The following is a 13,168-nucleotide window of genomic DNA, read 5'->3' on the forward strand; positions in this document are numbered from 1 at the left end:
GCATTTGTATTCGTAATGTGATTGCTGAAGTTGCACTGACTTTTATTGCTATTTATTGTGAGAGCAGTTTCCCTGCCTGCAGGAGTTGTAGATTTGTCCCAGAAACTCTCAACGAGAGCAGTCTTCTTCCTGGCTAACACAAGTATGAAGCTACAGAGGGACTTCAGGGCTGTGGCAGGGAATCTCTCTGCTTTGGATGCCATCTTCAGGCTGGTGCAACAATTATGCTAGTGTTCAAGGAATGCCTTCATAGCAGTAAACTGGCATTACATTTTCCATACCTCATTTCTTTCATACCATCCAGCATTCTGCATTTTTGAAAACGTCTGGGAGCGTTTCACCACAAAATAAATGAGGTAGCCACTGCCACACAAGCAGCATATGATGAGGACATTGGCCAGGACCCGCAGGAACCTCCTCAGATGGATGTTTTCGTCCTTGTTGCTTTCTTGCTCATCCACAATAGATTCCTGGAAAACCAGAGATGCTCACAGAAATGGAGTGTGTGTGTCATAACACTGAGCCTAAAACAACATCAGGTGGTTTCCTACCCTACAAAGTGTAAATTAGAATTATGATGGCTATATTGAAGATGGTACTTTAAGAGCAATTTCCGTAGCTAATGTCTACTCAGGATCCTAAGCCTTAGCTGTGTTACACTCCCAAAATTTGTTCATGCATGTTAGCAAAAATCCTTCTGGTTTTATCTGTGTGCAAGGGTGCCATCAAGTCCTTGTTCTCTGGGGCTTTACATGGAGCATTAGCTCTGAATGAGGTTAAACTGGATGAAGTTACTTTCCAGATCAAGTAGCTGGATGCTGACTGACGGCTCTTTTATTTATTGCTTTCTCCTTACGTGAGCTGGTATGAATGTGTAAAGGAAAGCATGGAGCTCGTGGTTGTTGGACCAGCTATTCATGCTTTCAAGAGATGCTGGGAGCATTTCCAGAAGTGAGCTGAGAAATGCTGGTTAGGGATTACCTTGAAGCTGGTGGTGATGGATGCAAACTTGTTGTCTGCTGTCTCTGGGTTGCCAATGAGGTAGTCCCAGCTCGTGAACATTTTCCAGCTGAAAACAAAGTTGTCATCGTCCCCATCTGCTGTGCTTTCATTGGCATTGCGTGCCATCCTGTGAACATTTAGGACAAACTGAACTGTCTGTTGGGGTTGTTGGAGGTATACAGGCCTTATATTAAAATCTGTATTGTGTACAAAAGCTACAATGGATGATGAAAGCACGCTAGGGATTGCTTCCACCACCTAGTGTATGAAGAAAGTCTATTACAGCACCTCTGGGCCCTGGGGTGGGGTTAATGATAATGACTTTAGCTAGTTAAATTTAGTCAAAAACCACTGCTGTTGTCTAGTGTGCTGACTGCAACACAGCATTTTAGTGAGATTTTGGTAGCTGCATGCTGTTGAGTCAAGATTGCTTGCAGCAAATCATGCAAGGAGAGGCAAAGGATTATTCTTACTAATCAGCATAGGAACTGATTATGGCTTCTGTTGTTTCCTCTCTGTTGTTTGATCTTTGAAATCCTTGTGTAACTCCTGCTAGAGCTCCTAGCACCAACCCCTCAAGAAAGATGAGACAACAGATGCTGCCATTTCGTGGCAAATATACAGCAAATCCCCATGCCCTGCTCCAGCCAAAGGCTCATGTGGCTCTTTCTGCAGTATAGCAATAGGGCTTGTTTTGTTAGCAATACAAATCTATTGGCTTCTCCTTTCTTGCAAGGGAAGAATAACCTTTCCACAGTGCAGCCTCCATACAGACAGAGGGGTTTATTTTTGGCAGAGGCAGGCTCAGCAGCAGTTTCAGCTGCATCCCTGCTGCCCTGGCACCTTCATGTACAACTTCTGTTGGCAAGGCAGCCCCGCAGTAATGTTAGAGGAAGGGATGAAGCAGACTAAAGAGGAACCCAGCAGGCATGAAGCTGCTTTCTGTGCTCTACCTGTAGAAGCTGGACCTGGCTGAGTGCTGTACTGTTGCAGGAGCCCCGCCAGGAAATACTGCCAGTGGGCTGTGCAGGGGGGCAACTCTGCCATACTTACGATCTGATAACAACCATCAGGCTGTAGCCAAACACGCTGATCCCAACCATGAAATATGCCATTGGCAGCCTGTATTTTAACCAGCCAATTGTCCGCTGGTTGTTGTAGTAGCCATAAAAGAGCGCTGAGTATTTGATGTACCCCTAGAGGAAAAGCAAACACAAACCTTTGTGAAAGCCATGTGGCTGTTGCTCTGTAGGAAAGAGGTTTCTGATGAAAATGGAAAACTTAAAACAAGGCAGCTTGGCAGGTTTTTTTTTTTTTTTTTTTTGGTGTATCATTCAAAGTTGTTTGCTGCCCATCATCTCTGAGAACCATTGATGTGCCCTGCTTACCTTCCTCCAAGAGAGGAAAAGAGAGAGGTTGCGTCAGAAGATACTGGATCAAAACTAGCATCCATTTTTTGTCTATTGCTGTTTCATCCTTACCAGAAAAACCTCCTTATTGCTCTTTGTGTCTTAGCCCACCTGCTTCTCTAAGTCGGTATCAAACACTCAAATCTTGTAGAAATGCTGTAGTAAAGGGGCTCCCCACCATGAGATGGAACTTTTCTTGTCAGCTGGGAGGCAGCAGATGCTTGGTACCCTGCAGATTTAATTCCTTTTACTGGCCACCACCTGCTGGGCAAATTCAACTAAAGACTAAAATCAAAGTATTTCTTTTCTGCGCAAAGCAGAGCTCAGACACGATAACAACCACCTTGTCCCAACTAGACCTATTTTTTTCTGCACAAACTGTGGGACATTCAAAGAGTATGCAGTTCTCCTAACCTGATCTCTCCCCGTTTTTCTGTCGTGTCTCGTCCAAGTTGGTATGTATCACTGCACATTGTGCCTTCCAGCTTGTAAGTTAAGTGTACATGATTAATCTGCCCATGATAGTTGAGCAGGCTCTCTTCCAATCAACGTTTTGGAAAACGCAAAATTGAGCCATCGCTTGAAAAGTGTATTGGAGGCTGTGCACTGGATCTAGTTTAGAGGTGTCTCCGGTATCCCTGGGTGCAACATGAGCTGCACATTTGTCCTGCACCAAGTGCAATGTCACAGGAACAGGATAAGTTTGCATGTTTTTCTTCTGGTGCTGCTGCTGACTGCAGCTGCAGGAAATAGAGCATGCCTGTGACTGACAGACCCTCAGTACGTCTCCTTGGGATTTGGAGCATGTTATGTATAGTGTATGCTAGGGAGCTGTAGTGAAAAAATCTCCATGAAACACAAAGATGATCTTTCTGGAAGGCACTGATGAAGGTTTTTCTCAGCTTGGAAATCCTAACCTTTATCTTCTTGGTTCATCAAATTGTGGGGACTAAAAAATGAATCTACACGTCATCCACCATGTTCTTTAAGCTCCATTTGTGAAGCATGGTATCAAGGGAGATTTATTCCTTTTCCCTCTGGAAACCCGTGATATGATCTCTTCCAGCCAAAGCATGCTTTTTCCTGGCTCCTCTCAAAATGTGTATTTCAGTTTCACTGTATTGGCTCATCATTTTACACCTGCTCTGAAATATGTTTCCCCATTGCACCTCTTCTATGGAGCACGCTGGACTAAGCATCCATTTATTTTTAAAGGGCAAGCATCTGTTCTGTTCAAGGGCATAATTTGACATCTTCAGACTGCAGAGGGTTCAGCTGTGCACTGATGATCCGTAGTTGAAGGCTGCCTCTCAAGCTTGCCAGGTGTGGCTGTACAGCAGATGTTGGCAGGACCAAGACCTCAGTGTCAGCATGGCCATGCAGGTGGGTGTACCCAGCCGCAGGCATGAGGTGGGCAGGTCTTGGTAGCTACTCCTTAATGTGATGGTACAGCCTCATCCAAGATAACTTTTTTTTACTGATTGTATATTTCATGGACTCTCAGTTAAAATCAGCAACATCCCTTCACCCTGGCACATAGGAATGGCAATGAAGAGGGGATATTCCTCTTCTAAAGGCTGTGAGCAAGCTCTCACGTAGAAGGAAGAATTCAAACCTATACGTATGTGTCTGCATTCTGGAGATCTGTACTGCCTGTCATTCATAGCAGCTGGCATCTCTTCATCTTCTAAAAGAAACAGTTGTATTAGTGATTTAACTTGGGACAAATTCATTTCTGTAGCTCCTCTTGCTTCAGAAGGGTTTTACTATGTACTCAACTGGTCTCTTATGATTAACACTCTTGTACTTACCTCAAAGTCCCAAAGAACAGAAAAATCCATAGCTGTTGCTTGTTCAGCCCGAGGTACAGTTTTTCTTGGCATGCTCCCGTACGGCATTCCCATCAGGACCTGGTAAGCATTAATAACAGCGATGCATGTTCAGTAAGACGCTGTACAGATATTTTTTTTTCAGTATTTTTTTCATTAACAAATCCCCATTGATTTTATTTTGATTGGTTTTAGTATGTATTTTATTTCTTAGTACCTGAAGAGCAGTTTAAAATATTCATAATTAATTACTAGAGGTATTCCCTTTCCTTGGTCACATCCATTGCGCAGGAAATATTTTGCCAATGAATTACATCCCTCCATGAACACTTCCAGCTTAAATGTCCTTAGTTTAGCACAAGGCTTCTTTGCTTGAATTTCATGGGTCTAATGCAATAAAGGGATTACTTTTATCTATTTATGCAGGACTCTTCCTTAGAGAGAAGTCGAGAGCATTGGGTCAAGCTTGCGGTAGATTCTCTATTATACAGTCTGGAATTGAAAACATGGTCTTGAGGTGAAGTGAAGGGCAGTTAGGTTTGGGGAAGGAGTGTATGACAGAATGACACAAAGAACAGTTTTCATGACACAGCTCTCCTGATGGCACCATGCACATCAGGCCTTGCAGCAACTTCAGCAGCTAAGTCCACAAAGAGAGTATCAAGGGCTGTGGAGAGTTAGTAATGTATTTACTAGCGGACTCTGACTGGTGCCCATGCCAAAGTATCTCAGCATTCTTAGCCCAGAAAGATCCTAGCATATCGTCTATCACTTAGTTTTTAAGGCTATCTAGTTAATTTAAATCATTTATGATTAAATGTTTATTGCCCAGCTTCTCTCTGTATTGTAACAGCTCTGTAGGCAGTGAGTAACAGTATGCATTCTTTAAAGACAAATTACAAAAAGCTACTTAGTGTTCAACCATATGCATATTTCTCCAGAAAATACGTTTGTATTTTTCAGTGCTAATAGCTATGTCTCTCCATTCTGTGAGGAAACAGAGCTTTAGCTTTTGTTAGTGGTGAACAACCACATCAAGGAGAACAAAAGCATGGTACTCAGGAAGGACTCTGTGCTGAATTTTACTCCCTAAAATTCTGCATTGAATGGAACAGATGCCACTGTTTGTGAATTGCACAGCCTTTGAGGACTGTACCAAATAATTTAACCAGCACTATAATAGCTGTATTAAAAATTTCATCAAGAAATGATCATATACATTTGGCTACGAAATCCTTTTCCTTCTCCAAGTACAGGGAGACATGCAAGAATCTAAAAATGAAACATCCTTGTGAATCATCAGAGTTAGAAATATAGAAAAGAGATAGTTCCCAAACAAAGTACTTGGCAAACTACTTGGGACATCAGTTGTTCCTCCTTTTTCAGTGGCTCCTTTTTCAGGACATTGTTGTGGTCATCGTCTTGGGGTTGTGCCCCTCAGAGAGCCGAAAGGGGCTCCTGCAAGGACTTTGCCATTGGCTCTTTCCATCAGAGACCTGGGCAGTTTTCCACAATAATCCTATGCTAGAGCCTGTGAACGCTTGTGCCAAGGCACATTTGTCAAAACTGGATTCAACACATCTAGTGCGGACTGCATTGCATGCATGTGATGGCTCTGATCTTTCATAATTGCATAGGAATAACTGATCTTACGTTGTTATTCTACCACAGTTTGTACAATGCAAAGAGGTGGAGGAAATATTTGGAAGATTCCATGCTGTCACTGGGATTTTCTTAATCTGTTGAAGACCACAGTTGATTTCTTCGGGCGCTTGCAGATCTGAGCTTGCGCCTAGGAGGATTCCTTGGTCGTGCTTCTCACTTTAGTCAAAATGCAGAAGTAGCCTCATGCTAGGTCTGTGAGTTCCTGTGTTAGCTGCTGGATGGGCCAAATCTTGAGTAGCATTTTAGAGCTACTGATTTCAGTGCAACTTTTGTTCTGTCTCCGTAGCCTCCTTGGAAGTTTTTCTTTGCAAATAATCATCCTCATTTTGTTGTTCTAAAGCTTTGTCTGTTACAAACCCTTATTTAAGCCATCAATCTAATGTTCATATTAAGCAATGGGCAAGATATTAGAGACAGAATTAAGCACTTACCTCTGGAATTATAACCAGTCCAAATATTAATCCAAAAAGGACAAGATTTACACCGTACATCCATCGCAGAAATATGAAATAGGAAGCAACAGAGGAACCAAAGTGACCTTAAACAGAAGATACTTTATGGTTAGGAGTTTAGGAGGGTTAAACTGTCTTCAGCAAGACTTAGAGCTATCTACCCACAGCTCTTCCTCCATGAATTGCAAAAACCCTCCAAATGGTGAAGAGAAGAAATGAAGGAGGAGGCTGGCGCTGGTCGTGTGCTCTTTTTGTGGCACCAGTGCCCATGGTGAGTGGGGACCTATGGACCAGAGTGCGGTCTGAGTGAAAGAAAAGCTGCCTTACAAAATGCCTCATTGCCATCTCGCTGCATGAAGTGACTTCTACTTACTCTCCACTTCTTTTATCTTCATCTCCCAGGGTATGCACTGGGTTTTAAAGTTGTCAAAGTCTCTCTTAAATTTCACCCATTTCTGAAAGAAGACGAGATGGCTGTGAGCAGAGAGGTACGAAGAGGGAGGCTGCTTGGTCTGGAGGGTGTTTATAATGCCAGAACTTGCAAGCACTGCTAGAAGTGTGTATTTAAAGTCGTGAAGTTGAAAGCAAAATCTGTTCTGAGTCTGATCTTTTGGATTACTTCAGAAACTGCTTTTAAGCCCAATGTCCCCTAAATTTTCATGTTCATTATCTGGATTTTTCCCCTTCCCAGCCTTTTAGAAAATTATGGTTGCCCTGTGATTTTGCCATAGGAGTGGAAAATTTAGATCAAGCTCTGGGCAGAAAGTATTAATGCAGAACCAACCCGGTTTAAAACAAATTTTGGTTTGATAAAAGATTGAGCTTGGATCCTTCCTTATCAAACCAACAACAAAACTCCCATCAGCTCAAGCCTGGCTTCCTTTTGCCCTTCTCAATATAATCTCCATGACAACATGCAACTTGGTTACCAATACAGTCTTAAAATACTGTCTGCATTAACCAGGGGGATGACATTTTACAGGAGTCCATGGGGTAGTGCCGGGCTTTTGCATGGCCCCTCTTGTCTTTAGGGGTCTCTCAGTTTAACATTTTTGGAGAAGGCAAGCAGAGGGCTGTGCTTTTTGCTTCTCCTCCAATCCCTCCCTCACTTCAGGGAAGGTGGCAATGAGATTAAGGCAGGGGAGATTTCCCCCTGTTCTTTCTATAATCACCACAGATTTGAAGCTGGCTAGTATTTTTCTGAATGTGGACAGGAAGATTTATCCATACATCTTTGTGTTTCTTTTGCATCATTTCAGTGCTTACCTTTGCCATCATCATCTTATATGCATACAACTTCTTGCCTTTCCCTTTTCCCAGGGCTCCCTCAAACTTTTCAACGAAAGCTTGTGCCTCCCTAGTTGGAAAATAAAAAAATGCAGATTATTGAAAGAGCAAAGGAGGTCTTCAGCTTTTCACCTCTACCTCTCCAATCCCAGCATCTCTGTGACAGTTCTCTAGCCTAGTGCTTTTGTCAAGAAGAAATTAATTTCTAGTGAAACAACCCAAAGAGAACACAGAATTTCCCTCTGTTAACACCTCCACAGACATCTGGAAATGGCCCAACAGTGCCAGAGAAATGAGTGCATGCTGGTCTGGAGTAAAATCAGACTGGAAATTTATATCAGTTTTAGAAGAGGTTTCCAAGGAAAACAGAGAGAAACAAACAGCGTAGATGGTATTGGGGTATGATGAGTTTGTGAATAAAATTATGCTGTATATTGGTGCATTGAAAACAACAACAACAACAAGAAATTAAATTCAAGGACTTGGGAGATCCTTTTCAATCCTAGGCTTGTGAAAAAGACAGGCTTCTACCTGGTAGAAACTATCAGCAAATTCAGTTCACAACCTTTGAAAAACCACTTGTGACTTTAATTGCAAACCTAACGTCAGATTTGGAAGTGTTGAACACGTTGTTTCACTCTCTCTATGCACTGCATTCCTTATCAGCACAATGAGGTTAATCCTTTTTTGTCTGTGGATGAGTTTATGCAACCAAAATGACTATGGATATGCAGCCCTCAGAGAGCTCCCTGTACGGGCAGTGCAACAATTTTGGTTAGGTTCGTTGGAGGGAGGCAATGATTACCAATATCCAGGGATAAGATGGAGGTACAGTGCCAAACATGATCCTTGGCAGAATTTTAGATAGGGTCTTACCCCAAAGGTAGAATATGCCAGAATTAATACTCCTGTTTTTATTTGTTTGCTTTCTTTTCTTGCAAAACTTTAGACTCTGAGGTGTACAGAGCTTTACACAGATTTTTAGAAATAATTGCTGGTGTTCACAGCTCGTGATGCTAAGGGAAGATGGAACAGCTCTTGGCCTTGGGCGTGTTAAAGAGAAGCAGAGGCACATGGGGATTGCCCTCCTTTGCAGCCCATCACAGCAGCTCTGGGCAGCCTCTTGTCAAGCCCCAGTCCCTGTGGGGCTGCATGTACCTTACATCGTCATTTTGGAAGCTGAAATTATCTGCTGGAGGAAAGGTGATTTCAGATCAGAAGATCTGGGATTTGCCTTTACTGAAGCTGAAATTATCTGCTGGAGGAAAGGGGATTTCAGATCAGAAGATCTGGGATTTGCCTTTACGCAAGAACCATTCACGATGAGCCCTTTCCTGTTGAACTGTGGGCAGCAGTTATCTTTGTTTTACAAACATCTGCAAATAATACATTATTATTATTTTTTTTTCCAAGCAGCACCATCTCAAACTCTGAAGTAACATGTCACCCTGCCGCTTTGATTTCTGTCTAACAATGGGCATGAATAAGCAAAGCAGGGCACAGTTTGCTTTAACAAGCAGACTGACAGCAGTGAGTCATTTGGTTTTAAATACAAGGGTAGAATGACCTGGCAGTGGATATCAGTTGAACAGATTTGCACCTCGTCCATTCTCTGGTTACAGGGACTGAAAATCAAATTCCACATTTTAACTCTGATCCTTTAATCCCAGATAAGGTGACCAGGTTCAGCTGGTCACTTTTCCAAGTCTGGAGTGTTATGGTAACATCGGCAAAAATGCCATGTCTGGAAGAGGCAAAGTGCAGCTGACAGCAGCTGAGGATGGGTTCCCAGTACCTGAGCACAGAGAGCTTCTTCATCATTCGCCAGGGCTTGTTTCTCATGGTGGAGATGAGTTTTTTCTTTTGCTCCACCTCCTCCATCAGCATTGCAAGCTCTTCCTCTGACAGCGATTCCTCATCGGAAGAGTTGGAAGAGTTGGAAGAGGCACTGGGAGAGACATAAAATTAAGGACACAAATGGAAAAACTCACAGGAGTTAGAATCTCGCAGATCCCAGTACAATGTGCAGGGCCAGTGGCTGATGTGCAAGAGTGAGATTTTGCCCCCTTGGGGACTGCTCTCCCTACCCAACAACCATAACTCACCTGACACTGAGCTTTGGACCTCACCGCAGTTGTGGAAGCATTGCCTAATGCTAGAGCTGGCTCTGGAGAAATGTTTTTCATGCTTTGGATAAGCCAGATGTGGTTTGGAATAGCATTGAAAATGTGAGAGATGCCTTTTAACCTTACTGTTTCCATAGAGAAACAAAAAATGTACCTGATGTGAGACATTTAAGCTGTCTTGTTTAAGAGTGCTTTACTTGTAGTGTGAGTCTGACCCTGGCTGAGAAAGAATAATAAGAGAAGAACTTGGAAAGGGTTTTGCCACATGGCATTTCACACTGATGTTTTCCCCCCTTTTGAGATGCAGTAACATGTTTGCAGCTTATTGGTTTTGCTGTTACGACCCATATGCCTTGGGCTCATGGTGTGCCCGTAGAACTGCACATCTGTCACCCAGCACTACTCAGGGATTGATGAATTACCTGTTTTTCCTGCCTTTCTTCTGTTTGTTCTCCTCCTCCTTTCCTTTCGTGTTTATTTTCTTTTCCTTATTTTCTGACTCCTTTTCATCTTTGGAAGAAGCCTTTTTGTCTCTCTCTCTTCCCTCGCCTTCCTTTTTCCCATCACTTCTTTTCATTCGGTGATTTTTCCTCCTAGAAGCTCTGCTTTGTGGAGGACAGTCATCTTCCTCTTCGCTCTCATTTTCTTCTTCATTTTTCTGTGACTTTTTCCTTTCAAGTCTGTTTGCTCTGACTATTTCCCTGCGGGTCTGTTTCTTGGATCTCTTGTCCTTTACTTCATCTTCTGCAAGGGATAAAAAGAAAAAGAAACCCAAACCTATGAAACAACAAGCACTTTGGGAAACAGCTTTCTGTGCTGACGCCAAGAGGATTCACCAGAGAAGTGCCATCAGGATGCCTGGTGCAAACCCCAGAGAAGTCAGTGTGCAGGTTCCCATTTACTTCGGTGAACTTTGCGTTATGCCCTGCCCAAGGCCACATCCAGCTGCCTTTTAAGACAGTAAGGCTCATTTTTAGCATGTGTGACCATTAGAAAATTGGAAATTAGTTACAAAAGCAAAAGGCAATCCATCAGAGAGCATGAGCACAAATATATCTTCTTGTCTGTAAGCAAACCTGGGCAGTGGAAACAGAAACTGCAGTCAAACAACGTGCTGCTGCTTGGTGAGAGCTCCTTCAGAGATGTTTATTTTAAATTAGAGAAAAGGTACAGCTTAGGCAGAATCACCTTTTGGTTCTGAGTTTTTCCTTCTGTAGGAAGTCTGTATCCAGAGAAGAAAAAAAAGAAGATACATTTTTTGTTCTCTCTGGCATTGCAAGCTAAGAATCTAATTTGTACAAAGTCTGAAGCGCTTCCATTTTGAAGGGTTGAAGTGGAATGTGATTCAATTGCAGAATATAATGGAAAGGGGAAAAATAACTATCAAAAAACTCCATCCCTTTTGCCACCAAGGACATTAAGATCAGTAGTAAGGTTTTCAGATTCTTTTGGTTTCTAGTTTTCCAAAACTTAACTAACAAAAATAGAATGTTCACATCAAAAATAGAAGTTATAGTTTCAGCGTGGATTTTTTTCTTCACAGTTGGAGAAATGGACAGAAGAGGAAGATTGGGTTAGGGTGGGATTCGGAGTAAAAGATGAGCAGCCTGAAAGGAGAAGAAAATGGAAGGAGAGGATTTACATTTTTTCTTTTGATGATTTTACAATAAATTTTAATTTATTTATAATTTTAATTTATTTATAAAATTTAATTTACAATAGCTTGCATTTTTCTTTTAGTTAACAGAAATTAATAACAAGCAAATTATTTTTGCTTGATAGTCGTAAAAAGATAGTAGGAAATGGTGGTCATACTTGTCATTGGGCATGAGAAGGATCTTTCAACTCATTTCTTAAGATCCAGTAGATTTCACGTACTATGTGGTAGTAAGTCTTAGCTAATCTAGATCAAAAGACCAACTGCCCTCTTTGAAAAACTGTTCATTTTGTGCAGTCAGCTATCACTGTTTTCATTTGCAGCCTATCAAATACTTGGGTAAATGTGGAACATTCATTTGTTGCTTCTATCTTATTTTCCGGTTTGACTGTATGGCAAAGGTGAATATGATTTATTAAAAAAAAAAACACAACACTGTCATTTTTCTAATTAATTCCTCATGCTTAGTGGATAGTGCAGACTGCACAGACATGACTGTGGACCATTTTTGCAGTTGTCCATCCATTCATATCATCTGTGTTACGATCTTACCTCTCAGCTGTCTCTCTTTATCTAGTGTTATAATCCTACCCCTTAGCTATTTCTCTTTGTTAGCCTCTCCCCGATACATTCTCATTTTTATCTTCTTGTGGTCAGGACTAATCAAGACACCCATGTATTACAGTGGTGTGCATTGCAGGCAGGATCTCGGTGTGGTGCAATGCAGTTGCAGGGCAATGCGACAACTGTTCTGTTAGGGTAATGACCAAGAGACATGGGCTATAAGAACAAGGATGAGGGGGGTAGGCTGTTTAAGAGTATTGCTTTATATATCACTATTGTAAGTCAAACCTCAAGAGAAAAGTCTGGGTGCTTACAAACAGCTCACAAAATGGTTACTGCTGTAGATTGTGCCACAACACAGAGAGAAAAATGAAAGATATCACCTCTTGTATTTCAAGCAAGGCAACGTTTTTAAATCTGTAGGTTACCTTCACTCTCTGAGTCACTCTCGACTTGTCCGTCGATCTCCATTCCAACTGCAAGACACAGAACAAAGAATAATTTCACTTGTTGCTGGGATTTGCACATGCATTGCTTTATGCAGGGTTCCTAAGCACGAGAGAAGCTTGGCAGAGCATTCCTTATTGATTACACGTTGTATTTTTTTCTAAAGCAATGTTCGTAATATCTCCTTTCATTTGGAAAATTGACAACATTTCCCTTCGTGAGCAAACTGAAATTGCACTATCTTTGAGAGGTGCAAAATGACACCGTTGGAAAGTCCCAAGCTGAAATCATTTCTCCATGATACCAACCATGTTCCATGATGTCCCGCAGTTTGCATTTCTTCCTCTTCCCCATGATGGCCTCTGCCTTCTGCACAGACGCAGCAGCCGCTATGCACCCCAATCATAGGCGGGTCACTCCCTGTTCCAGTTCCATGTGCTCCCCTCCTGGGCATGGCAAGTAGATGGGCACGTCTCGCCAAAGCTGAGCTGCAGCATGACAGCTGTGCAGGCACACAGAGCAGAGTGCAGCTCTGCCTCAGCCCACCCAAACACTTTCCCTTCTTCTCCCCTCTCCCTCTGAAAGGCAGCTGTCAGCATTACATTGCATTCCATGATTTAAACATGAAGGAAAGCCCCGGGGTGGATGCTTGGCAGTATCGTATGAAACACAGACACAAGTCACGTCTAGTTCTGGCATAAGCCCGGGGCTGAGGGCTTTGAAGGTATCA

The 13,168-nt window shown here is 42.3% G+C and overlaps 1 protein-coding gene across 1 annotated transcript in view; it reads right to left on the reverse strand.

The window, feature by feature from the left end:
• The window catches only part of TMC2 (transmembrane channel like 2), a 29,539-nt gene extending 16,747 nt beyond the window's left edge, over positions 1–12,792 (reverse strand). The window contains exons 1-11 of the mRNA XM_042888505.1: positions 12,747–12,792; positions 12,420–12,467; positions 10,193–10,514; positions 9,440–9,592; positions 7,624–7,714; positions 6,731–6,812; positions 6,337–6,443; positions 4,223–4,321; positions 2,056–2,198; positions 982–1,129; positions 282–470 (exon numbers count right to left, since the gene is read on the reverse strand). Coding sequence (XP_042744439.1) covers positions 282–470; positions 982–1,129; positions 2,056–2,198; positions 4,223–4,321; positions 6,337–6,443; positions 6,731–6,812; positions 7,624–7,714; positions 9,440–9,592; positions 10,193–10,514; positions 12,420–12,467; positions 12,747–12,792 — 1,428 coding nt within the window. The remainder of the gene's footprint in view (positions 1–281; positions 471–981; positions 1,130–2,055; positions 2,199–4,222; positions 4,322–6,336; positions 6,444–6,730; positions 6,813–7,623; positions 7,715–9,439; positions 9,593–10,192; positions 10,515–12,419; positions 12,468–12,746) is intronic.
• Between the last annotated feature and the right edge of the window lie 376 nt (positions 12,793–13,168).

Source organism: Lagopus leucura, unplaced genomic scaffold (assembly GCF_019238085.1).
Source record: "Lagopus leucura isolate 7727_CA_CO unplaced genomic scaffold, USGS_WTPT01 Super-Scaffold_100157, whole genome shotgun sequence".
In the NCBI taxonomy this organism is placed as follows: Eukaryota; Metazoa; Chordata; class Aves; order Galliformes; family Phasianidae; genus Lagopus; species Lagopus leucura.